The 26,653-nt window shown below is 47.8% G+C and overlaps 1 protein-coding gene across 5 annotated transcripts in view; it reads right to left on the bottom strand.

Annotated features, from left to right (window-relative positions):
• Positions 1 to 855: 855 nt before the first annotated feature.
• SAMD4A (sterile alpha motif domain containing 4A) overlaps positions 856 to 26,653 on the bottom strand; it is a 204,355-nt gene continuing 178,557 nt past the window's right edge. For all 5 annotated transcript variants that reach the window (XM_054690487.1, XM_054690493.1, XM_037503373.2 and 2 more), the window contains 6 exons: positions 24,858 to 24,943; positions 19,317 to 19,435; positions 14,238 to 14,439; positions 12,827 to 12,953; positions 6,253 to 6,336; positions 856 to 1,066 (listed from right to left, as the gene is read on the bottom strand). In XM_054690487.1, the coding sequence (XP_054546462.1) occupies positions 1,038 to 1,066; positions 6,253 to 6,336; positions 12,827 to 12,953; positions 14,238 to 14,439; positions 19,317 to 19,435; positions 24,858 to 24,943 (647 nt within the window). In that variant the 3' untranslated portion in view covers positions 856 to 1,037. The remainder of the gene's footprint in view (positions 1,067 to 6,252; positions 6,337 to 12,826; positions 12,954 to 14,237; positions 14,440 to 19,316; positions 19,436 to 24,857; positions 24,944 to 26,653) is intronic.

The following is a 26,653-nucleotide window of genomic DNA, read 5'->3' as shown; positions in this document are numbered from 1 at the left end:
GGTTGAAAACCCGTGGCTGGGTGGGGAGGAGGGGAGGTCTTTGGGTGAGAAGCAAATCCAGCACAGAAAGGGACTGCAGGATTTGTTTACAATCCATCAGGGACCTGCGAGCAAATCCATCACCGGACGTCAAGTCATCCTCACGGTGCCTTCCTGCCTCAGCCTCGAGCTTTCATCAGCCTACACGTCCCTCCCACTTCTGGGTGACAGGCTGTCACCCAGGCCTACGTGACCACGACCACCTTCTGAAAAGCAGAACTTGACAGTCATTTAAAAAGACAATTCTGCTGCCGTTATAAAAATAGAGGGAAAAAATGAATCCATATCAATAAATCCTTTACAAAAACCATAGTATGAAGAGAAGTTCTACCCAAACCCTTTACACATTATGTACCCTTTAAAATTGTTATGTAAACAATACACAAATCAAAGTTTATCTGAAATTTTGTTGGAGGGAATTTCTCCCTTCTTGCCCCAGTCGCCATGACTCATGGCCTTCCCCTTGGCTGGATTTCAGGCAGGGGCCTCAGGGGAATCCAATCAGGGAGACTGGAAGGGCGAGGCGCCATCTTGCTTTGGTCGCTCGTATCCATGCCTTTCCTGGGGCCTGGCTGTGAGGGCAGGCTTTTGGAGAGGGCTCCCAGGGCTGCGGCTTCTGCTTCCCTCCTGTGTCTCTCTTATCTTTTTCATGGTGGTGCTCTTCCCTCCTGCCACCCCCGCCCCTTCCATCCAGAAAGCCACTGACATTCCCTTCACCTCCCACCCAGCCCCTAGTCCCACTTTCCCTAGAAACCCCTTCCCAACCCACACACCAAGCCATCCCAATGACAGAAACAAATGACAAAATAACCAATCCCAGGTCTACTGATATGTTTACAAGGACGACCTACGCTCTCACAAAATCAAAATGGGAGAGGGACCAGGGAAAAAAAGGCTGCAAAGTATCTTGGAGGATTCTGTGCAACCCTGAAGATGGCTGACACTGGACCCGCAGCAGTCGATTTCACGGCCAGCGCGGTCACTCTCATCTTCAGCTTCTAAATTGTGGAGGTCCGGTCAACCCCGTCTGTGGGAGACATAAGTACACAGTGCATGAGCAGAAACAGCCCGTTCATGCCCACCAAGTCAACTTCGGGCATGATGGGTCTCTCCGTCTCTGAGGACAGATAAGAGAGAAATTCATTTATTCATTCATTTGTTCACATACCCGACTCAACATTTGAGAAACAGCTATTTTTGCCACAAATCAAACTAAGCCTAGATACCAGGATAGAAGACCTACTTCTCACCCACTGGGTACTCACATCCTGGTCAGCGCACGGACATGTAAACCCACAATATACTAGTGATAGTTGCTCTAATGCACTATGTACAAAGCAGGAACATGGAGGATGGAAGGTTTCAGTCGTCCTTGGAAGTCAAGGACAGTTTCACAGAGATAGAAATTGACTTTTTTAGATGCTGCTGGTAGGAGAAGGCAGGGTGAGGAAGGAAAGGATGGTGGAGGGGAAGGCGTGCAGCTTATGTACAGGCATGATGCACAGTGAATGGTGGGGCCAAGGGCAGGCCAGAGGTTTATGATGTTGTAACAGAGGAGTGGCAGGAGATGTGGCCAAAGAGCCAGACAGGAACTGTAACAGACATGCTGGTGGAACCATCTTGCTCACATCCCTTTCTTGGGAGCATTTCCATCTCACCCTGAGTCTTAACTGAAAGACTAGGGACAACATGACTGTGACTGTGACCCTGGCCACAGCTGAGCAGACCAGGGGGTGCATCTGACCCAGAGTAATTCACATTCTTTGTCTCAAGAATCATGGGCACTCAGGAAATGCCTTGTCAACATTATGGAGTTAGTGAAACTGAGTTAGAGAATTGGGGGACATGCAATTCAGAGATCAGAGGCCATGAGTGAGACAGACAGCAGAGGGGGCTTACACCCAGAATCAAACATATGGTCTTGTATATTATGAACAGGAGCTGGAGGGTGCCAACTGGGGAATTATACGCAGTAGAGTAAATAGATCTGATTTAAGGATGGTGTCTTGGGCAAAGCTGGTGGCAGGAGGTCCCCTACAATGGACCATGGTAGAGCTGAGAAGGAATGGATTAATTCTCATAGAGGCAGGAATGACTCTTTTTCAGACAACACTAAATGAAGGCCAGGCAGGGATGTGGGATGCCTTCCTAGCTTCCTTGATTTCCAAACATGAGTGTAAACATCAGGGTCACAAACCTGGTCTAGATGGAGCATGTAGACTCAGTAGGCAGAACTTAGGTGTATGGGGCAGCAGAGTCTTTCAGGGGAAGCTGGAGGACCTAAGTGGTAGGGAGGATTGCTGAGGGCTCTGCAGGGGTCTCTGATCTTCCCCATGGGGGATGCCAAGCTGGCATCTTGCCAGCAATGTTTTTTTAATGGAAATTTTTATTGAGATCACTATAGGTTCACATGCAGCTCAAAGACATAGTCCTGGGTTTCTGGTTTTGCCTAGTTTCCTTAGGGAACATTTTGTAAAACTGTTTAATATTACTGCCAAATTACTAACATTGATACAATCTACTCATCTTATTTAGAATTCCCCAGTTGTACTTGTATTGTGTGTGTGTGTGTATGTGTGTGTTTGTGTAAATCTCTATACAATATTTGGAGAGATTTTAAAGAGAAGCAAATTGTTCCCTAATTAATTTCTGGTTATCAGATCATCAGTCAAAGAGGCCCACAGATGTGAACTTATAATCGATAGCCTCTCCTTGCTTTCTGCAGGTTTCAACCTGAGCCTCCTGTTGTGACTCTGAAGTAGTAACTGGTTGTGGGAGAACAGTAGCCATGTATGTGTGTACACTTGTGTGGACATGACGGTGTGTGTGTGGGGTATGTTTAGAAGAGCAGCGCAATCTCTTGCCTGGACTCACCCACCTTTTCATTTCATTAATACCAACCCTTTATAGTTGTGGAAGTTCAGGGCTGGAAACACGAACATCTCAGCTAACCCAACCCCTCAGAATTTCAGTCTCACACTGTATCCTCCAAGGGCAACAGAATAGGCAGGGGAAAGACCATTAGGTAAGTCCTGAGTTGCCAATGTGTAAGCTGTGGGCTGCACAACTTCAGGGGTCATCATTCACATGAAATCATCATAGATTTCATAGTTATTATCACAAATTTTGAATAAATGGCAGAACAGCCTCTTAAGAAAGTAGAGCCTTTTTCTAATTTGTACAGTCTTCATGTGTGCTAGACGTAGGCTATAAGTCCCAAGGAGTATAAAGGGAAGATGAGGAGGAACGGCAAGGGGAACAGGTGAATGACAAATATGAGTCAACTGTGCATCCATTTGTCTGATATAATTCACTATGGAGTCCATTTTGCTGGGAGGAGCCCACTTTTGTAGGTATCTCTATCCCCATAACCCTCTGTAGGAGAAAGATAATGGCCACACTTGGCATCGAGTCTTCCTGAATACCCAGGGACACAAGTCAGGAGCAAGCCCAGCAAGTCAGATGAAAACCTAAATAAAGGCTCACAAACCAAGATGCCAGGGGCAACCAACCCCCATCATAGGTTCTATCAGAGGAGCCTGGGGAGGGGAAAGGAAATGGAAAGGGAAGGTCAAAGAGACTCACTTAGTGCCAGCCAGTGAGGAGATCAGCACAAAAGGAAGGGGCCAAGGCCAGTGGCGACATGCCAGTTCCCAGAATGTGGCTTCCTAGGTTCTCGGGCCCTTGGCCTCCTTTCTTTTCCTTTTTTTTTTTTTAAAGATTTATTTATTTTATTTTTATACAAGAACCGGGTACAGGCCAGATACGCGGGAGGGTGAGAGGACTCACCAGAGACAGAGCAGGGAGCAGAATACCTTGGCCTCCTTTCTTGAGACACAAGCAGAGTATTTTCACTCTGATTTCCTCTGCCCAGCACTTGGCCTCCTGTAAAATGTCTTAATTCTTTGGCACTCTGTCCCCAGCAAGGTCATCTTCTCTGGCAACTGAAAGGGGTTGACCAGCAGAGAGGTGCTGTCCCTGTACCCCACTGTCCAACTGGGCCATCCCACCATGAACTTCGTTTGCGTTCTCTGCCCGGGAAACTGCTTACGTGGCTTTCCACCAGAGAGGATTATTGAGAAAAAAGAGAGCAATGAAAAGGCTTAGGAGATTAACAAGATGAAAATATTAGCAAAAATCACCAGTTTGTAGAGAATTTCTGTAAAAATAGAAGAATGAGCGAAAAAATGAAGTCTTTGCACTGAAAACCTTCCTTTAATAAAAAGCATTCAGCATTCTGGCCACTAATGATGATAATGTTTGTATTTAGCAGTTTGATAAGAGCTTCCAATATGCCAATTATCTTAGCTGTAGCAAGCCCTGGGGGAGGTCAGTTTTCCTTGCTGACTCTTCAAAGGCAGCAAGCCTCCGCCACCCAGTCAGTGGCTATTGGGCTGAGCCTGGCCTGAGAACAGGGGTTTGGGGGCTCCCTCTGGTGTCAGAGCCCTGGCAGGGGCCAGATCTAGGGACTTGATCACCAGCTGCTGTCCTAACTCTGACCCCAAGAAAGCCCTGTTTCTACCACTTTAAAAAAAACACAGATATAATTCACCTAACACAAATGCCGCCCTTTTAAGCACACAATTCAGTGATTTTTAAAAAAAAAATTTGTTAGGAGTTTTACAACCATCATCACTGTCTAATTTTAGAATATTTTTTATCACCCCCAAAAGAAATCTGGTATCCATTTCCAGTCACTCCATACCTACCTCTCTCTCTAATGGCTTAGCAACCACTAATCTACTCTCTGGCTACAGATTTGTCTGTTCTGAGCATTTCATGTTGATGGAATCATACTTTTGTGATCAGCTTCTTTCACTTAGCGTAGTGCTGGCAAGGTTCCTCCGTGCTGCAGCAGGTGTCAGCACTTCACTCATCTAAGGCCAAGCGATAGTCAATGCTACAGCTGTACTACATTCTGTATATACAATTGCATGCATCGATGGAGGTACGTGGATGGACACTTGAGGCTACAAAGCTTCTAGGATCTGAATGGCCAAGGGAGAGAACAGGGTTTGCAAATGGGGTTCCTTGGAACCCCAGCAAGGTTCCAGGAGGAGTTGTGCACTCCCACTGTGTTAGGTGCAGTCCTGGGTGGCCTGCAGCCCACACCCTCCTGGTACTGAGGCTTCCTCTGGGCTGTGGAGAGCCTCACATGAACAAGGTCAGGTGCTCACAGTCTACTCTGCTCCATGCAGACAACTTGTTTGTCTCATTCAGTTTCAGGATAAGATTGTGTTTGCAGAGACTAAAAATCTAAAAATCCCTGTTCAAAAAGGACTGAGCCCTCTGGAGCCATGGCTGATGGCAGCCTCCCTCCCCACCGCTGCTGCCAGAGAGCACGGATTCTGGCTCTCGGCCTGTGGCCCATCTCCTGGGTGTCTGAGCGCGACTGACTGGAGAGGGAGGGCTCTCCGGAAGGGTCACAGAAGGTCTCTGTGGATCTCTGTGACACACAGCCTCTCTGGAGGTTGGCAGGAAGGGGCAGACATCTCTCCCCTGCTTGCCAAACATCCCCAGGGTTGGCGTTGAGTCCAGGCCGGTGCAAGATGTCTGGTACTGGGAGGGCTGCTGTAACCACGCATGGCTTCAGACCAAACAGATGGCGGGACGACCCAGCAGCTTTGGGGAGCTCCTCACGGGGTGCAAGCCTACACTCCACAGGTGCGGCCGACTAGACATGTCCCTGTCACATTGCAAAGGACACCTCAGACTGCTCGGGGCTCCACAAGGCGTGGAAGCCATTTGGAACAGGGAGATATAAAAACAAGCAGGGATTTCTGTTTCAAAAATTCTATTTTTAGAGCAAGTTGGGATATGCTTGGACCAGACTGGGGGATCTAGTGCCGAGAAGGAGAAAATCCAGTGCTGCAGGGGGTGGGGAGGGATGTTCCACTAAAAGCCACGTCTTGTGTTCCTGACTCCTCCGGCTTCCGGCTTCGGCCTGGGACAGCTGCTGTGGGGGGACTCCAGTGTGCACTGGGCAGGAGCAGAGGGACACTTGGGCTGCAGGTCCTTGACTCACCTCCCAGAGAGGAGGAGGACAGGGCGCTTTGGGCCATTCACGGTGTCATAGCTCGATGAAGGCCCAACTGCACCTCGAGAGCACTCTTCCTTGTCCCCTGGCTAACCCCGCCTCATGTCCTTCCCACCCCCCACAGAGGGCTGCTACTTTCCCCAGGTACGCAGGGCATGCAGGGTGGAGGGACTCACCTCCCAGGGCGTGCTCGGTCATACTGAGGCACAAAGACTCCAGCCTGTTGTTGATGTCAGGTTCAGTCACGGGAAGCTGGAATTCTGCAGGGGACATAGGGTTATGTTGGTGACACGGCCTCTACAAGGAGCAAGAATGCATGGTGCTACCTGACTCTATCAGGGTGAGGCTCAGGTATCCCTCCTCCTGGGAGATATCAGGGGTTACCCCACCTCCGAGGTCTATGAGACATTCAGAATAATTTGCTGTGAAAATGGCCAACAGGCCTATGAAAAAATGTTCAACATCACTTGTAATCAGGGAAATGCAAATCAAAACTACCATGAGATACCATCTTACACCAGTGAGAATGGCACATATTAAAAAAACTAGCAACAACAAATGCTGGCGAGGGTGTGGAGAAAAAGGAACTCTCCTGCACTGTTGGTGGGAGTGCAAACTGTTCCAACCATTATGGAGAGCTGTGTGGAGATTTCTGGACCTACTAAACATAGAGCTTCCATATGATCCAGCAACTCCATTCCTTGGTATTTACCCAAAGGATACAGAAACTAACTCAAAAGGGCACCTGTACCCCTATGTTTGTAGCAGCACTATTTACAATAGCTAAGCCATGGAAACAACCCAAATACCCAAAAATAGATGACTGGATCAAGAAGATGTGGTACATATACACCACGGAATATTACTCAGCATTCAAAAAAGATAAACACATGCAATTTGCAGCAACATGGATGGCGCTGGAAGGGATCATGCTCAGTGAAATAAGCCAGAAAGAAAAAGTACTGGATGGTCTCACTCATAGCAGGAATCTAGAAAACCTAAATAAGGGACGGGGAAAAAGACTAATTGCAATAAAGTAGGAAAAAAAAAAGAATAATTTGCTGTGAAATGACTGTCTGGGAGAAATTGGTGACTAAAGGAGCTGGTCATTGTTAAGGTCTGTCATCCTCTGCTCAGAACCCTCCAGAGACTTCCCATCAGAGCAAAAGCCAAGCCCTTGCCCTGACCTGAAAGGCCCCACACCATCTGGCCCCTTGTCGGCCCTCAGACAGCCGTCCCCTTCCTTCACTCCATTCTAGACCCTTTTCTACCCCATGGCCTTTGCACTGCTGTTTCCTCTGCCAAGGATGCTGGTCCCTGGACATGTCCAGGGCTCACTCTCTCCCTGCCTTTATATCAAGCTCTGCAAACTCCTTAGAAAGAACACTGCTGACTATATGTAAATAGAATCTCCCCCACACCTCCTTTTATTTTCCTTCATAGTTGTCATATAACCAGCATCCGACATATTCCAAATTTATTTGCTGCTCCCCATCCCCCTGGTTGAATGTTTTCCTCACTGGAGCAGGATCTGGCCCTGCTCCCAGTGCCTAGCACAGGGCTTGGTGTGTTTCTGCTTCGTTAGGCAAACCACGCTTCTATGAGCCCAAGACTGTGCCAGCTGCCCAATTCTCAAGTGAGGCTCAGAGACACTAAGTAACTTGTCAAGGTTAACTGGCCAACTTAGAGCTGGGACACAAACCCACATGAATGCGACTTTAGAGCCAGTGGTCTCCTGCAGGCTGCAGTGACCACAGGTGCCTGTCAGTACCCTCCATCCAAACACTTACAAGGGCTGAGGTGTCTTCTTGTGGGTAGCAGGGGGATGGGTTCCCACGGCCTAAACAGTGCTGTGCACATTCTACCCCGGAGCCCCTTCCACCATCTGGACTTTCCCTGCCTGTCTCCCCAGGCTCTGGTCCCCCTCTGAGTAGGAGGAAGCCTCCTCTGTGCTGCTGAGCCCTCATTGTCACATCTCCCCACCCCTCATCCTGCAGAACGTCCTTGACTAGCCTGGAAGCACCTTGCAGTAAGCAATGAGGCATTAATGTTTCACTGAAATCTCCCTAACACCCAGCCTCGACATATGCACACCTCATACATGTCTGCTGAGGAATGAAAAAGATGGAGTGAGGAGTAGAAGGAAACTCTGACAGCTAAGAATTGTGAGCTCCACTGGGGAGAAGCAAAGGGGGTGTCAGCAGTGGGGTATGTTGCAAGTGCCTGGGAAGCCTCAGCATGGCCATGCTTCATGTGTGGCTCTGGGAAGGTGTTCTCTGGGCCTTCACTCTTCATGTAGAGTAGAGAAAGGATCCTGTGCACCCAACTTCAGGCCATTTCCTTTCCCCTTCGAATCTCCACCAGGGGGCACCAGGGAGCACTAGAGGTTGGTGGCTTGGTGGGTTAGGAAGTAGAAGCCAACGCCTAAACCAAAGTATTTGTTTTCCTTGATGAGCTATACATTTAGATCTCCTTTGCAATCTGTGTTCTGCATTTCCAGCAAATTCAGAGGCAGATGTCATTTCTGTTATTTAAAATTCTCAAAGAGAAGGTTGGCAAAATCCGTATGAAATCAGTATGAAAAGCACTGAGAAGCAGATAGGGTTTTTTTCTGACCTAAGTTTCAGCATCGAAGGGTCTGAAGGGCAATTGTGCCAATTCATGAGTGGACAGAGGCTGATGGAACTTTCAGAGAAGCTGGGGCCATAGTGGGTGGGAGGGTCTCCCTCCACCTCCACCCACTAGTTGCTATCAGTGTAGGGTCAGGGCAATTAAGATAATCCAGAGGGAAGAATATTTTAGTATTTCCATCCATTCATGTGAAAATCATATGCATGCAAAAATTAGCAGCCTTCAGGGTGTGAAATCTATAAAATAGAAACACAATTTTATATATAGCAAGTAAGCAAATATGAAAAAAAATCCTCAGCAATTATAGCCATCCATATGCTCATTGTAAAATTTAGTTTACTCTCTAGCACTCCCCTTTAAACAAACACTGTGGAGAGATTTGGATAAATAAAGATGCTCGACATTTGGAGAGAAGTGTTTCAGCTGCAGGATTTCTTGCCAACCCACAGCAAAATGCCATTTCCAAGCCTGGGACTGTGTGTTCCAACAAGGGGGCTGAGAAATATGGGGCTCTCCACTCCAGAATCTCCGAATCCCAGTGGCTGCTCTTTTGGGTTGAAAGTTGGCATGCTTGCATTTTATCCTCCAGCTCTGCCCCCTCTGACACGCTGGGGAGCCAGGACCCCCACCACTCTCAGAGTGGCTCAGAAAAATTCTAAGTCTTGGGAGAAGCCCATATGTTCACACTCCAGAGTTTCCTAATAGTGTGACTTTTTAATTGCGTATTTGATAAAAACAGATCTGTGGCATCTCCCCACACAGACAAGACAGGAGACCAGCTGGGTGGATAACAGCTTCCATCTCAGGCTAGAAGCCCCTGGTCACGTGCGGCTTGATGGGCGGAGCTCTCACTAAACCCCCCCAGGTCCATTTAAACGACCAGGCCAATTCCTGCTGTGGGCTCATCACATTTATCCTGGGCCCCCTGCTGTGGTACACCAGGCAGTCATTGTTGAGTCCTGATTTAGGCAAAAAGGAAACTGAATTCTCTGCTGTTGCCCAACGCAAGCAAGCTGGTGTCTACAGCTTGGATGATCTCTCTGGACTCAAGCAGTTCTTCCCCTCTCCATTCCAGTATTTACACCCCTCCCATTCCAAGATGCCCAGGGTCCAGGTTGGAAATTTTTAAATGTGCCTTTGCAGAATCCCTACAAGTAAAGAGAGCCCAGTGCTCTAGCAAGGTCAAGAACACTCTGGAAGGGAGGAGCTATCCATTCACAATAAAGTGGTGCTGCAACTGGGGGGCCCAGAGACTTTCCCTGGTAGAAACTGGCCATCCTTGCTGAGTCTCACCTAATGACTCAGGTATATGTCTTGCAGCTCTTTCCAAAGCACTGAGGCTTGATGGTAAGAAGGTGTCAATTTCCTTAGGACTTTAGAATAAGAAATAGGTCTGGTATTCTAGGAAAAAACTTTAGAACTTCAATTTACCAATGACAGCTGTGGCTGCTCTGTTAAATAAATAGAAGGGTTTTAGTCTGGTTAAGTGAGTTGCTTGGAGGAGAGAAATCTGGAAAGATAGGTCTCACTGGGAAGGGACAGAAAAGTAGGAGCCCATGAGAAGAGGACTAAGAAAGAAAGGGGGACAGAGGGAGGGTGGAAACTAAGGAGTAAAAGGGTGGCAAACAAAATCAGTGTGGGCCCAGGTGGAGGGCAGGCTGGTCGCTGCTGAGCTAGTCAAGGTGGGCAGCAGAGAAATAGGAGTTGTATGGGGAAGGCAGCTTTTCTCTGGTGGCTTCTTAAACATCCTAGACCTGCAGAAGGTGTGTGCTGTGGAAATCCTCTGTGACCCACACTTTCATAAAAAGTGACAAATAGTATATGGTACATGACAACATTGTACCATCTTGCCCCAAGCTGATCTCTGAGCATTTGACTGCTGGAGGCTGGCAGAGGTCATGGGCCCACCTAGGCTACTGGCTGTGATAGGACTGATTCATTGATCGGCCCCCCCTTACCCCTATCTGCCAGTGCTGAGCAGAGCTGTTTGTCTCGGCATATTAGAAGGCAGGGAGCAAAGGCTTCTCAAGTGCTCAAAGTGGGTCCCTCTTCTGGTCTCTGCCTCACATAGCAGCCCCTTCTGTTCCACTAGTAGCTCCAGAGCCCAAGGGCATTCTCCCTTTCCCCCAACTCTTTCTAAGGCAGTTCTCTGGAAGGAATTTGCAACTCACTGACACTAAGGAGGGAATGAATGATAACAGCCAAGAGCTCTCTGCCTTGGGTATGCACCATGCTAACAGAGGAAGAATTCCAATCATGAGCTGGAACTTAGCAGAGGTTTGCTAAGTACAGTGACAGCGATGTCACACCGTGAGATGCTGCCATGTAAGTTGCCGCCTTATCCATCTTACCTCTGGGCCGTCTGGTGCCAAGGGTAGTATGCACGTGGTTTTATCAAGGGAAGGACGCGATCCCCAGAAGGCAGCCCCGTGAGGCTGCCAGCCTATCCTTCCCTATCCTTTTCCTCTGAGCTGGCCTCCCACGGTCACACAGGACCACTGACAGAGGAAGGGACTAAACACCGTCACAACCCCCAAGTTCTATTAAGTATTTCTTCCCAGGAAAAAAATACCTACAAGTATTGAAAGAAGAGATGAGGAGCTTTAAAACAGTGATAAATGAAAGGGAGTTCTAGAAACTACAAAGCAACTTTAATGAGCATCTGAATCATGTGGAAGTCCCTTCCTCCCCTGACACCCCTTACCCAGTGGTGGAAGCTCTGTCCTGTCGCTGTCCTCCTCCTGCTCCTGCTCCTCTTCCTCTTCAGTGGTCTCCCACCTCTAGGGTGCCTCCCTATTATCCCTCCTTTCATAGCCCTGCCTGACCCCCTGCTCAAAATCTCCCACAGATGCCCCACTGATAATAGCCAGAGTCCCAGATCCTTGGCCTTGGATTCAAAGCCACACCCACGGCTGACCATGGCTCTCTTACTCTTTACTCCGCACTTCACGACTGCCGCCTGACCCTGTGGCCTGCCACAGCAGTGGGACTCACCAGCACTCGGTACATTGCACCTTTATTCCTCTGCCAGCAACCCCACCCTCCTCTTTCCACCCGCTGTTCCCTGTAGCTCAGCTTCAATTTCAAGAAACTTCCTTGCCCACCCATGGACACAGTGACACTTCTGAAGCTCTACAAGACGGTACAGGGCATATCCACTGTGCAGGGGGAGGGGTGGAGGGAACTGCCCAAAGGGACATCACACGCCTGGTTTGCCTGCCTGGAGTGTCATCTCAGTAGGAGTTTAACGGCTTGCGTGGCTTGGCATTACTTGTGGAATCTAAGAAGTCACTGTCCATATAGAGAAAGGGATAAAGTATTGGCTGTGCTTAGTTGTGGCCATTGATTGAGGAGGCTCGGAGAAGTGGAAATCGACTTGAAGTGACCAAGTTGCTTTTTTACAGAGTAAAGGGAAGATGCCTGTCCATAAGTCTCATGTGCTCGGCAATCCAAACCAGGGTGGGTCTCCCAGGGTCAACACCATCGAGTCTTCTCTTTGTCTTGTTATCCACACATCTCCCCACACATGACCCCACATACATACACACACACACTCCACACATGGAACCCCTCCCTCACCCCCACTCCAGCCCTTCAGGAAATACCTCTGGTTCAAGCAATCTAGAAATATTATCAAAAATATCCCTGTCTGGGCCTCCCCGGTGGCGCAGCGGTTGAGCGCTGGGTTGCGAAGCTGCCCGCAGCCTCTGCAGCGCCGGTTTGATCTCCGGCCCCTGGGCGAGGGTCCCACATGGCGCGCAGACCTCTCCTGCCTCCCGCTGCTCCCCTCAGCAGTGTACTTCTGTCCTTTTGCCTCTGGCTCTGGTGAATTCTCTCACCCTCCTGCGCTTCTGACTGTACCCAGTGCTTGTATAAATAAATAAATAAATCTTTAAAAAAAAAAAAATCCCTGTCAGATCACAACCAACTCCAGGGCTCCCCGTGCCAGCTCCCAGCCAGTCATCTGCTGGTCATGCTGGCGAGGCGCTGCTTAAAGACAGAAAGGCTTCTTGAAGCTTAAAGGAACCCGTGGTCATTGGGGCATCTATTTTGGCACCCTGGCTCCCCGCTGTGTCAAGGGGAGAAGGCAGTGAGTGAGAGCTCAGGCTTGGGCCCTACCTGGCTGCTGGAACATCAGCATATTCTGTGGAGAAGTGTGCACGGGCAGCGAGCGGGTCCTCTGGACTGAGCTGTGGGTGCGGCTTGGCATGCTGTTGCTGCCCCCGGGGTTGGCAAACCAGAGGTTCTAGTGAGAAACAGGGAATGGGAAGCTGTCAGTCTCGAGGCCCTTGGGTGGGGGAAGAAGGGCCGCCAGCCAGCCAGAATTCAGGAGTAAATGCTAACTTCTGGAAATGAGCTCATAGGCCTGGGTACTTATTTGTGTATTTAAGGAGAGGGCTTTAGATGCCATTCATTTTCTTTACCTCCCATCCCCCTCAGCTCTGGGCCTCACTCAAGCCCTCAACTTAATCTGGACACCTTTCTCCCACACTTACTCCACAACTCATTTTGTCCCTGTTGTTGCTATTGCTTTTCCCGTCACTTTTCTAGGAAATGAGGAAGTTCTATAAACGTTTGCTGCGAAGAGCACAAACTATTTCAGGGTTCTCATTTGATTTTCTTTTTGAGATTCTGACAATTTACTACAAAGTAAGGGGAGAAAAAAGAGCCTCTCAGCTGGCAATGAGCTGACACAATTCAGCTTGTGTGCTTATTACCATGCGGGTGTCTTAGCAGTGACTTCCAGGTGCCAACCACGGACAGAAAGGGGGGCTTTCTCACACCCCATGCTGAGTCTCCTGGAAGTGAATCCTGCCCGTCTAGTCTGGAGCTTTTTCCTGTGTTTAGGCCCATCTGTCATCTTTGATGTCTCAGGACCAGAACCCTGGATCCACTTGAGTCCCTCCAATTCCAGCACCAGCCTGAGAGTCCCATACAAACCATTGGCTGGGGTGGGGGCCGGGGCTGGAGAGGTTAGATGCTATGGGATGGAGGCCAGCTGTGAATGGCACAGTAGAGAGCTTTTGAGCAGCTTGGACTTTGCCTGAGAATGTCCCAACACTCCCTCCGGCAGACTCTGTCAGACTCCTTCCTGTGGATTCTCCTCCACAGCTGGACCATGACAGAGGAGCTATCTGCCATGATAAGAAAACTAAGGAAGATCCTTAGCTGCTCATGTTCTTCAGGAAGCCAGATGTGGAGCTGGTGAGGTCTGCTGGGGCAGGTCAAAGATAAAGGCAAGTAAGAAATAGGACTTGCCTTTCTTTCTAAAGACCCCAGGGGTTAGAAGCAACTCATGGGGCATCTTAAACCTATGAGACCAGGTAGAGCCATGGCCTTGCTTTGTCTGCCAGAGATATAGTGCCAGGATGCCGGTTACCTTTGAGGCATGTAGACCACTGTCCCTCAGTTTAAACCCTCTCTGGTCTCTTCCTTTACCTTAGAGTCATGGGGGGTGGGGTGGGTGGAGGCTAGAAGCCTGGGGGCCCTGGGCTTGGCTGGTCACCTTCACCCCTGGGGCAGAACAAACCTGTCTTCCCTGTTTCATGATGGTGGGGTTGGCTGTGGTGTTACGCTGGGTGGAGCTGACGAATCCACTGGTGCCCAAGAGGCCAAGCCGGGCAGAAGGGACATTCCGAGAGGGGATCTGGTACTGGCGTGGGTTCCGTCTGCCCATGCCGCCGCCCACAGAGCCGGCCGTCGGGAGTGAGTTGGACTGCCCAAAGCCGCGACTGTGAGAGCCAAGAGAGAAAATGAGAGCCCCTCAGTCACCCTGGACTCTTCCCAACCCCGGGTCCACTTGCATTTTCACAGTTATGAGGCCTATTGGGGTGTGTGTTCTATGTCAGGAAAGAGCTGTAATTAAGAGCACAGCTAACACCTAAAGGCTAATATCACAGGCACCATGCTGGGATGTTTACATCAATTCAGTCCTCACAACAATCCTATAAAGTAGGAGCTCCATTCCCTTTTACAACTTCAGCAGTACAACAGAGAGCTTAACCACTTCTCTAAAGTCACACAGCCAGCAAGGGGCAGCGCTGGGGTGTGAGGGCAGAAGGTGAGCCAGCACACTCTTCCATGTTGGGTCCCAGAGCACTGGCCCTCTATGTCCGACACAGCCAGGAAGGCCCAGACCCCGGATCTGTGCTCCCTCCTCACCGTATTGTCTGTTTCTATTGTCTGTGCGACAGACTTGGACAGAGTGGCCTCTCAGCCCTATGTGGATGTGAACCCCAGGAGGAAAGGCCAGTGCTGTCCTTGTCAATTCTGCACATTCCAGGCCTGAATCCAATTTTTGGCACCATACATGTAGGCTGAAGGAACAAGCAATTCGATCCCTCTCCAAGTAGAACTGCCCCACATCTGGGCTTCTGACCCCTGGCTTGAGAGGAGGATATGAGAACCCAGACAGGGTCTGTGGGCTCTCTGGACCCAGCACGCTGCTGCCTTGCCACAGGCCTTCCCTGCTGAAGACCAGGGGACCACGTGCCTCCCAGGGGTCCCCGCATGAAGGCTGCTGGGCCCTGGCCCCTACTCAGACACGGTGCTCCCATTGGTCTGGTGATCTCAGCGCAGAAGAACTCGTCCTCTCGGACATGCCTCAGGTTCTGGGAGGGCACACAGCAGGCAGCAGGGTTTCAGGAACCGGCACATTCTTTCCAAGAGGAGTCAGCTTTAGTCATTCATTGGTTGCAGTCAGATTGCTTTACCCCCAACAGCCACAAGATGGAACAGACTTCCTTTCCCAGCTGCAAAGGGAGGCTGGTGCTAAGCCTGTGAGGAGACTCGGGGAGACAGGCTGACGTAGTTTAACCAGCTGGGGGGGTGAAGGGGGGGCGAGGCGGGTGTGTGTGTGTGTGTGTGTGTGTGTGTGTGTGTGTGTGTGTGTGTGACACGATGCAAAACAATCATTTCCAGAGAAAATGAGAGTTGTGGGAGAGGGGCTCGTAAGACTACGCCACAGTAGACCTCAGAAAAGCTTTCTCTTCTCCCCAGAATTCCTAAATTTCCTAAGGAGGAAGTGTGGCAGGGAAGAAAAGTCCATGGTGAATGCAATTAATTTCTGGGCTTGTGTCATTCCAATTCCAGGCTTTTGTGGCCAAGGGAAGAGTTCCAGGTTCCAGTCAGAGGCTCAGCCACATGTGGTAGATGAGAAAGAGGATATGAGGTCTCTTGATGGATATCTCATCCTCTTTCCCTTTTCTCGCCCCTCTTCCTTCTTTTCACTAAGATTAAACACTTTTGGTTGGAAGGCCAGAAAGGGTAGAATTCATCCCATGGGGCCCGAGGGCCCTCCTTTGGAGGAAGGACAATCCCAGATACGTGATAGGTGGAGACAAGGAGCATGTGGTGGGTGTTTTTTTTAAAACTATGGAAATTAGTCCTTTGGTTTTTGGACTGAGATTTTGGCCACCTGGTAGATGATTCAGTATTTTTCTAAGACTTTTCCTTATTTAGTGTGGATAGCTTTTTTGATCATTTTCTTTTTGGGTTGGATGTTTTAAAAGTTATTTCATATGCAAACTACTGCAGTCAATGAGTGATGCTAAAATGATTTGTGCTTCCAGGAAGGCAAAGCTGTATTTTTCAAGCTGTGTAATGTGGGCAGAGAGTTCTGTTACGAGACACTTAGTCACTGGAGAATTGGATGCTAGGGTCTCCTAAATTCAGGGCTCATAGGGCTGAGCTGTACTCAGCTGGCAGTGCCAAGAATATTTGGGGGATCCTTTGGATTAAGGGGAGAATTTGACTGTTTTCTAATGATGGTGTTACTGTTCTGTGGGTCAGTGGTTATTGTACCAAAGCCAGACATGTTGAAGGTTGCTATTGCTAGAAACCAGAGTGAATGCTTAGGTTACTTAAGATAACTAGGTTTAATGAAATAATTAATGGGAACAAAGTGACTAAAATAAGTTTTCATTTCTCATTTTGTTGTTCTGCCCATCTGTGTCTTTCTTTCCGCCTTCCTAAATCTAACCAACTGATTTCATTACATTGAAATGCATGAAAAGACTGATAAAATAACATTAGTAAGAACCAATTAATTTGGGATTTGTGATAATTCAAGCAGGGGCTGAGCTGCAGTTACCTTTGTATTATTAGAGAAATGGATCTTCAAAGCAAATTAATAGCATAAAAAGATACCAGAGGTAATACTTATGAGAACAAATTACTTTCTAGCAACTTCTAATCGAACATCCACAATCAATGATTAGAATCATTTTTATCTAATCAATAAAAAGAGGTCCACCAGGCCTCTTAATCTGACACTCCTTGGGTAAACCAATTCAAGCGTTAGTTAACATTCTAGAGAGGTCAAGGTTACTTTCCTACCTCTCCACTCTGCTAAGGGAACTGGTGCAGACCAAGTGCAATAGAGTCATCTCCATAAAAGGCAGAGCTAACGTGTTCCCCACCCCCATTTACAGGCAGCTGCCATGGGCTTGCTACTGGGAACTAGGGGGCGGAGCTGAGTGGCCAGGTGAACTTACATAACACAGAAGGCAGGTGGACTCAGATGAGAGAGACATAGAGAGGGGTCCTTGCTTCTTGGTTTTGGATTTGCATCAGGGACTTGGGGGACTTGGAGGAGACACGTGAAGGAGTGACATGTAGAGACACTTGGTAGAGACTGGTGGGGAGGCTAACAATGGCAACTGTCACCTTGATCTGTACTTTGATTTTGTTCCTTTCATCCCAGACTTGCCCTGCCCCTTCTTCCCCTTTTCTATGATTCTCCATCAGAAGGTACCTTGGACTTGCAGCAGGCTTTTGGGCCTCAGCAAGCCCTGCTTCAGGCCAACCCTGATTGGCTGGGCATTTACCCATGAGGGGATGGGTAACTGGGTGTTTTATTGGGAACCATTATACTCGCTTCACTTCTCTAAGCACAATAATCCTATTAAAGTTCTTTCACACTAAGAGTATGCTTTGTCTTTGTGTTTCTGGATGGCCTGTTAGGGCATGCAAGCTTGGGGACCTCAGGGGTACCCCTTGGTGGCATGCTAACCCAAGGACTAAACAGTCATACCGGCAGGGGATGGCACTTTTGGAAGGAGTATCAAAGATAAAAGCCTTATCTTCATCTTCACTCTGAATTCCTTCTTCCTCTTGCAATTTGTCCTCCTGAAGAAACTGATATTGCAAGAGATGTCTGGAGATACATAACTTGGAGAAGTGCTGTTGCACTTACAAAGAGAGCGCTGTAGGAGAGAGCAGCCCTCAGGGGAGGAGACTGAGGAACAAGCTGGGTCTTCAGGTATCCTCTGGGTGCAGATATGATCCAGGAGCCCGCCTGGGTGGGCAGCTCCAGAAAGTTTGGGGCCAGGGAGCTGGCAATAAAGGATGTTGCTCTGCCTAATCATCTTCTCCCCACATCAGCCAGAAGCCACAAGAGCTATTGGCATCTACAGGGGTTTAAAGGCTCTGATACTGAAGCCGCAACGGCCTGTGTGGCCCAAATCCTGGATGGCGTGACCTACCAACTCCTCTGTGAATCGGCGTTAACTATAGCATTCCTATCTCATATGGTTGTTGCAAGAATTAAGTGTATTAATATTCTCAAAGTGCTTGGATACTACTTGGCACATGGAAAGTGCTAAATGTTTAATAAATAACAGCATTATATATGCTAGAGAATCTTAACACTTCAATTTTTACATTAATCTTTAATGAAGGCTTTTCACAAATTCCAATTGGCCTTCTCTCCCTTAAATAATATCAAACAGTGGTGTTTTAAGACATACTTATGCAAATAAATGCCAGATAGTTTAACAACACGGAGCTTCTATATATGCAATGAGAAAGGAATCAGAACTTTTTAGGTGCAAGTGAAAAATTAGTACTTATCTGCTCATGTTTAAAAACATAAAATAGAATGTTGATTTTTGAGGAAGTTGGCATCATTCTCTCATCTCCCTCAACACACCCGTCATTGTTCATGGCTTACCTCCACCCCTCTCCTTAATTCCTCCTCCAGATTGTAACTGTAATTCACCTTTCATATGCAACTGGATCCTCAATTTAAAACCAGATTAAGGTAATGGGGTTCTAAAGTACAACTAGGCTTATTTTTAACTGCATCCAAGAAGCTGAAGTACTATGAGAAATCAAGAATGGTGCTGCTCCACGCTTAGATGGCACCTCAGACCAAAATAGACCTAGCACTGGGCTCTTCACCCTGCCACCAACTATAATTAGCTTGTCTGCAGCTAGAGGGGAGGAAAAAAAATTACACTAACACTCAAGGTGCTGATAGAAAAAACCATTTTTGTCCTCTCTGGACCCCCTTTTGCTATAAACCAAGTGTTGTGCTGGCACTCATGACATCACACCCACTGTCCCCTTGGTGCCCAGCTTGAATAATAGCATCATTTTGACAGTGTAAACTGAGTTCTAACTGATCCTATTCAGCTCTTCCTCTGGGAATGCTTTCTCTCTAGTTTTCCCCCAAGCCCACCTGTTTAAGGAATGCTATCTGGAACTGTCTGCAGGGCGTCCCCATGGGCAGAACAATGCCCTCCTCTTGTTCTGCCCCAGGAACCCAGGCTGGAAGCAAGGCACCAGGGAACCACTGTGAATTACAAAAAATGAAATCCCAACATACTTTCTTTGCTGTCGATATCCTGATATGTCTAGGAGGGTTTTCCGAGGGAAAGACCGAAAGAGCTTCTGCACCTGCTGTTTCCATGACAACAATCTTTTTTTCTGTGTCTCTGTAAATGCCTGCAAAAACAAATGGGACTTCTTAATGGGTGACGCAGTCTGACATTAGAGGGAGAAACATGCAATTAATAGGGGGAAACACTGGAGTCCCTACAGTTGCCTTTTCTTCACCTGTTTCCAACCTAGTCCAAAGAGCAATCAGTCTTATTTGGGAGCTGCCTGTACTGAAAATTCGAGTTATTTGACACGGGATATGCCTGCTAAGATATATGCATGAAGCTTTTGAACAGCCCTCATTTTGCCTGCGTTCTGGCAGAGCCATACCCACCTCCCTTCCTCCTGACTCCACTCTGGACTCTATTTATTAACCAAGAATGAATTGCAAAATTGATTGTTGAATACTCTGGCTTTTGCAGGCCCCCTGCATTTTCATAATCAAAGGAAATGCTAAGCCACTCCAAAAATCAATCTGCTTGATGAGTGTGGTCATTGTGCAGGATCTCCAAGGCTTCAGACAATGGAGTTGCATCTCTGTGTCACAGGGCTTTGCTGAGAAATCTCCAGTTACAGGGTACATGCCTTTCAAAAGTCCCAGTGCACCAATCCTGCCCAAAACTGTTTTGTTTAGGAAAATGGGTAGAGTTGATGCCTTCCCAAGTTTTTTCTAGTAAAATTGGTGTTAGGGGATGTTTTGCTAACATAAAAACATAAAACATTCTCATCTATATTATGTGTCATTGTGTGTATGGACTTTGTAACTCAGCAAAGCCTGGAAAGGGACCTTGCAGGGGCTGTGAGTTCCTGGGGCTCTGAAATGATATGTTAGAAGCACCCACAGAGGCTGTTAAAATGCAGATTCCTGGATTCCTTCTTAGATACCTATAGCCCAATTTAATAGGTCTGGGGCTTCAGGGGGATGGGTTCGTCGTATGTGTCTTCATGGAGCTGCTGTAAGCAGAGCATGGACTTAGGGTGTTCTAAATGGTGAGGGCCATACACCCAATACAGGAATCCTTTCCAAATGCCTACACCTTGCAGTCCACAGTTGCGGAAGATCTAACAGATTTGACTGATTAGCAGTAACAGTGATCCAGATAACGTACCCCAGTAGTTGTCAATAGGCATGGAATCTTTTAAGCAGCAAGAAACAATTACTTAGCATAACACTGGCTATTTCCCATAAAGGACACACTTCTTAAACAAAGAAAAATGACAGCTTAACTTTCTCCTGACAACATTTAATCTTTAAGGACCTAAACACAGGAGAGCTAGGTGAACAAAAGCAAAAAGATATTAATCATATTGTGAAAAAGTTCAATTGAACTGCAAATCCCTGCCTTCTGGATGACCTTAACCAGATAGATGCCCTTAAGGACATTCAGTAACCAAGAAGGGTGATGCTGCCCAGGGATTCAGGGGCTCAGTGCCCTATTATAGACAGAGGTGCATACCCCCAGTAAGTTGTGAGGCGGCATAGTCTCATGGCTCATATGTGAAGACCTGGTTTTCCTCTGGCAATTTCATTTGTTGGTTGCAATGGCTGAGTGCTACCTGCAGTGAGTACCTTGGGAAACTGCAAAGGCAGCATTTCTGTTCAACTACTAAAGGGATGGACAAAGCCTGCTTTTGATGAGCTCATCCAGTCAAATGTTGAGTGAGGACACAAGCTATAGGCGTGCTGATCAAGATGATTTGGAGCGAAAGAGTCCAGCCCAAGGTGGGAGAGGAAAGCCCTGGATAGATAAGAGCAGGGCTTGAATCCCTGCATACAGTTATGCCAGTACCTCTACCAGACACTCAATTTATTTTGAAAGCTGAGGCTAATACCATCTCCCTCCAAGGGAAGCTACAAGGACTAAATGAGTTAACAGGTGAAAAGTATTCAGAACACTTAGAACGTGCATGATCTTAGTAACAGCTCTACATGTGCTGCTCGAAGCCACGCAGCCCAGGTTTGGGGTTGCACAGACCAGCATTGTGGTGGTGGGATGTGGACGTTTGTTGAGTTTGCCATTCACAATCACCTTTAGCCTCAACAAATTACTTTAGGTCCCTAAAACTACAAATCAAGATCCTCAGGAGTCAGCCTGAAAGACAACAGCCTGAGTTTTCCAAGTGACAAAGGAGTAAATGGCTCCATTTACAGATGTGTGAAGTGCTTCAAGGGCACCAGGTCACCACGACATCTCCTGTGGAGGTGAAGGGCATCCAAGATGATGCAAATATTTATATACCCTCAGAGAAGTCAGCTCCTTCACTCAAACCCTGCTGTAGGGTAAGGTAAAAAAAAAAAATCAGGTTTTTCTGCCCTCCCGCCATTATGATTGATGATGGATCCTTGCGGTCCTGAATGCATGCCTGATGGTGGGCACCTGGAGTAGGGTGTGGGCATAGGTAGATGGGATTCACCTGGGCTAAGACTGGACTTATAATGGCGGCGTCACGGGGACGTGAGCAGAGGAAGCAGAGAGAACGAGAGCAAAAGAGAAGCTAAAGGCCACGAGTGAACACCGGAGAACCCAGAAAAGAGTGAAGATTCCTGGAGGCTAGGACTGCCAGCCCCCCGGCACCCCTGCCTGCCGTGTACCTGGAAAATCTCAATAAAAGTCTGCAAAAGTCACTGAGGGCTCTAGGACTCCTTCTTACTTCTTCTGTTTGGGTCATTAGAGAACCTGCCCTGTGGCCTTCCTGCTGCTACACCTGCCTATCAGGCTCATTTATTTCCTGGTTGAGGTTCAGAGCAGGCACCCGTTGGCAGTGCTGTTTGTGGGCTTGTCTTCTTAGTCTCGGAAGTTGCCGCTGGGAGGCATGGAGCGTAGTTGGGTCATGGTAGGCTCTGGGGGATTTCTGAAAGCAGGCTCTTGTGTGTGCCTACAAAGGAGCGCTCCTCTGTGGAAACTCTGCCCTGGCTGGTACCTACCTCAGCCCCCACCACTGGTAGCTCTGAGTTGGGTTGGCAGATGCTTCTGCAGGGACTGGAGAAGAAGGAAGATTCCACACTCCAGATTGCCCAGACACAGCCAGCCAGTCACTTCCGTGTTGTCTGTTCCTGTCAGGCCCAGACTAATAAGTCTGTCTGGTGGAAGATGGCTGAAATGTGTCCTATAGCTTGTGTGTCTGCATTGAAAGGCTCAAAAAGGGGGTGAGAGTTCATCTTTCCAGAACCTCAAGATGCTGAGGAGGCAAGAAGCCTGGGATTATGGTTTAGGAGACGGAGTGGTTCGTCTCAGAAATAAAATTCGGAACTGTCCTGTCTTTCACTACTCCGGGGACTCAGTAGCTATGCTCCTGAGGGGAAGAAAGATGGTGTCTTGGCTTTGTCAATACCCTCCCTTTCCAGTTGGATAAAGACTAGCACTTTCGGGCTGTGAAAGGGAGGCCTGTCTCTGTGAGCCCAGGCTAACCTTCATCTAGGATGGAAACTATGTGCCTCAACGGGGCCTCACAGAGAGGGTGTGTTCTGCCCACAGAGAATAGCCTGAGGCTGTGGAAAATTAATTCAAATGTGTTTCCTCTTTCTCGAACTAAAATAATAATAACAAGTTTTGAACATTTTCCCTTCCAAAGCAGAGTGCAGACCCCTCCATCCTGTGTAAATTCTGGTAAGCAAACACAAGCTCCTTTCTGCTGTGACTCCCAATGTGAGAGGTCCCTTTCCAGCAATCAAGGCCTCTTGCCAGCAGAAGAGGAGTCTACACAGTACCCCCTTTGGACTGACTCACTTGGGGATGCCAGGGAGGAAAAAGGTGCAGAAACAAGAAGGAGAGTTGGGGTGTCCAGAGAGAAGGATACACGGTAGCAGGAAATCAAGGAGCACAGGCTGTTCAGCATTCAAGGGAGGCTGCTGGGGGGATCCTTTTGTCTCACGGGCTCAGTGAACTTGAGGTAAGGTGGAAGGTCAGTCTTTCTACACATTAAAGGCTCGATGTGATAGTGGGCATGGGAGGCGAAACAAGTTTCCTTTCTGAGCCCCTGCCAGTCCCCTGAAGCTGCCCAAACTCCTCTCCCTGCCAGAGCCCTCAGATGCAGCACTCTGCCAGGAGCACTGCTCTTCCGCCTTCTTTTCTTCCCAAAACTCCACCACTGAGACAGCAGAGCTCGCCATTCCATTCTCAGCCGGCAGAGAGTCCTTCTTTGAAGAAATGCCCTGTTTTGGGCTCTGGGCTACATGTCTACCACTCCTCTAGGCTCCGTGGGATGCCAGGATGGCCTCATTTGAGGCTTTATCATGTGATGACCTGTTTTCCTTTTGTCTCAGCCACTACCCTCACACTGGAAACAGCCAGGCATGGCCTAGGTACTTAATACATATCTATGGAACCAATATGTTCTTGCCCTCTCTGCAATCTTTGAGGTGTCCAAAGCAAGCAGTATCAGAATTGGAACTAGGGGAGGGTGTATGGATGGAGTGGGGAGGGGCACACAAGAATTCGTGCTGCTGGGAAAGGAAATCACAGGGTTTGGAGGGGAGGAGTGGCTGCACAGAAACCCGTGGGGACTATACACTTGTGCTTGAGGGTGCATGGAGTCAGGCCACAGAAGGGTGGAGGGCCCAGAACAGCAGGCATGGCAGTGTGGCAGCTGGGAGGGTAGGTAAGAGACCAGATCTCTGTGCTGGGGTCCCTTCCTGGGGACCCTCTGGATCCCAGGGTTCTGGCCACCAACATGGCAATGGTGAGGAACTTGGAGGCCTTTAACATCTTAATCTCATAACAGAATCCCACAAAAAGACCTCAGTCCTCTCGATTTATCCAGTCCTAAGGTTTTTAAAGCCTAGACCTTGTCTCTTGCTGGGGGGCGAGGTGGAGAGTTTGGTGGGCATGGAATCCTGGATCTGAAGCACAATTCCTGACCCTGCAGGCTCCTCAGGGCAGCCGTGCCCACCACCTGCCTGGCTCTCCATGAAGAGTGTGCTTAGAGCTCTGAGAGTCTGGTGGGCACAGCTCCAGCTGCCTCCGTCCTTCTTCAAAAGGACATATGGCTAAATGCTAAATACAATTCCTATAAAAATCACAAATCAAAACACAGCAGAGCAGCCATCAAACCACACACAACACACACACAAACACACATTATTCCTTTTGCTTTTTGCAAACCCTCTCCTCCCTCTCAAGTTTCTCTGAGTCAGAAGGTAGTATGTTCCAACACAAAATTTTAAAAAGACTTGAAAACACCCAGGGCCAGGTGGCTGGTCAACCACCCTATGCTCGGTCACTCAGAGATTCTTCCGGAGTCTCAAGCTTCTCCAGGCATTTGCCCTCACATCAGAGCTCAGTGTAGACGAATCTTTAGACACCAGAGTAATACACAATTGTATTTAGGTTTGAAGTCACCATAGCCCAGTTCTGCCTGAGTTATTATTAATGACCATCCACCCCTCAAAAACAAGCTGTTAGAGACCAAAATGATCATATCACAGAAACTCTGAGAACCATTTCTAAGCAAAGAGAAAAACAGTTTTATGAAACCTGTCTCTACTTACCTCATGAATTAGACACTTGTCTATGAGCTGTAAATAGGAACTTATATTTTCCTCATCAGGTCTGGAGACCAAAAGCTGTGTGCACACTGTGAATTAAAAAAAAAAAAAAAAGATGAATTAGAAAAATGCACACACATATTCTACAGCCTCTGAGATCTGCCTCTGATTTCCTTTCAGGACCAATATTTTGAGAGGTATGTGTGCCTGTGGCTTTACGCAAGGTTCATAAAAAAGGCCAGGAGGCTCTTCATTCCACTGAAGTCAAAGTTTTGGTCACCACAGGAGCCGGTGCCTCAAGGAGCCCCTTTGGTTAATTCCAGTCATACCATTCTATATTAAGCTTTCTGCATTCCCGCCTGAGACAGACACTCTGTGAGAGGAAGAACACAGCAGTGTCCCAAGTTCTGTGTTTGAAAGATGTTCCTTTTGAGAGGGAGTTCAGAGGCATCAAAGACCATGGATATTATCAGAAAGCAGCCTCCCTAAATTTATGAATGAACTGCACACCTTATTTACAAGAGTGAGGCTGGCACCTCTTTTGGAACCTGAGTCATGTGGGCACACATGAGCGGGAAGCCTGCTAGTCAGTCACTTGGAGGGTTGTTTCTCAAAGTGACACACACATTTGTACATACACAGGTTCACCGGCACACTCCAGTAAATGCTAAGCAGATGGAGTGGAGCTAGTCTACGGATAGGGTACACACTCTCTCTGGATTTCCCATGGCCCTCTAAGTGTGGCCCATTCCATGCCCACCATAGAGGCAAAGAGGCTCTGCTTTGATAGTGGTGGTGGACAGTGGTGTTTAGAAGGCTACGGTGGGAATGGATGGATAAAAGATGTCAATATGAACATGAACAATTGCACTCAAGTAGTCAAGCTTGAACCCTGGTCACCATGATTCTTGTCTCTTGCCAATCCTAAATAACCAGTCTGTAACACAATCACATTTAAATTGTGTCTTTGCAGAAACTTGCATGCCTATGTTTACTGCAGCACTATTTACAATAGCTGAGACATGGACACAACCTAAATACCCCAAAACAGATGACTGGATCAAGAAGTTGTATATATACATATATACATACACAATGGAATACTATTCAGCAATCAAAAAAAGATAAACTCATGCCATTTGCAGCAACATGGGTAGAACTAGAAGGGATTATGCTCAGTGAAATAAGTCAGAAGGAGAAAAAAAATAGCAGATGGTTCCACTTATAGGAGGAATATAGGCAGTCCGAACAAAGGGTCAGAAAAAAAAAAGAGACACACAATACTTGCAGGCAAACTATAGTTCTGAGACTTATTGCAGGGGAGGGGGAGGGAGATGGGTCAAAATAGGGGAGGGAAGAGCACTAGATACTATGGTGATGGTTCACGGTGATGTGGTAATGGGAGATTTATGGGGACTACACACGAGCAGAGAAATCAACTATTGTACTAAGACAAACAATGTAAGAAAATAAACTGTCTTTGCATATGGATTTTCACTATGACATTTAAAAAATAAGAACTTGGAAACCATCTCAGTGTCTATTTACTGGGACCCTGTTACATAAAGGATGATTTTCCCACACCACGGAATAGTATGCAACCCTAAAAAAGAACGGAGGTGATATCTGTATTGACAGAAATATTTGCAAGTACTAATGTGAGAAAAAAGCAGAAAAACAGGTAAACTAGATCTGTTTGTGTGTAAAATAGGATACTCATGAGCTTGTATATGATCACAAAGCTTCTGAAGGGATATTCCAAACCTGTTCTTAGTGGTTACCTCTGGGTGGAGGGAGAG

This window comes from Talpa occidentalis, unplaced genomic scaffold (assembly GCF_014898055.3).
Source record: "Talpa occidentalis isolate TD23 unplaced genomic scaffold, MPIMG_talOcc4v2.1 talOcc4.11, whole genome shotgun sequence".
Lineage (NCBI taxonomy): Eukaryota > Metazoa > Chordata > Mammalia > Eulipotyphla > Talpidae > Talpa > Talpa occidentalis.
The sequence above is the reverse complement of the archived record's forward strand: the minus strand, read 5'-3'. Positions and strand labels throughout refer to the sequence as shown.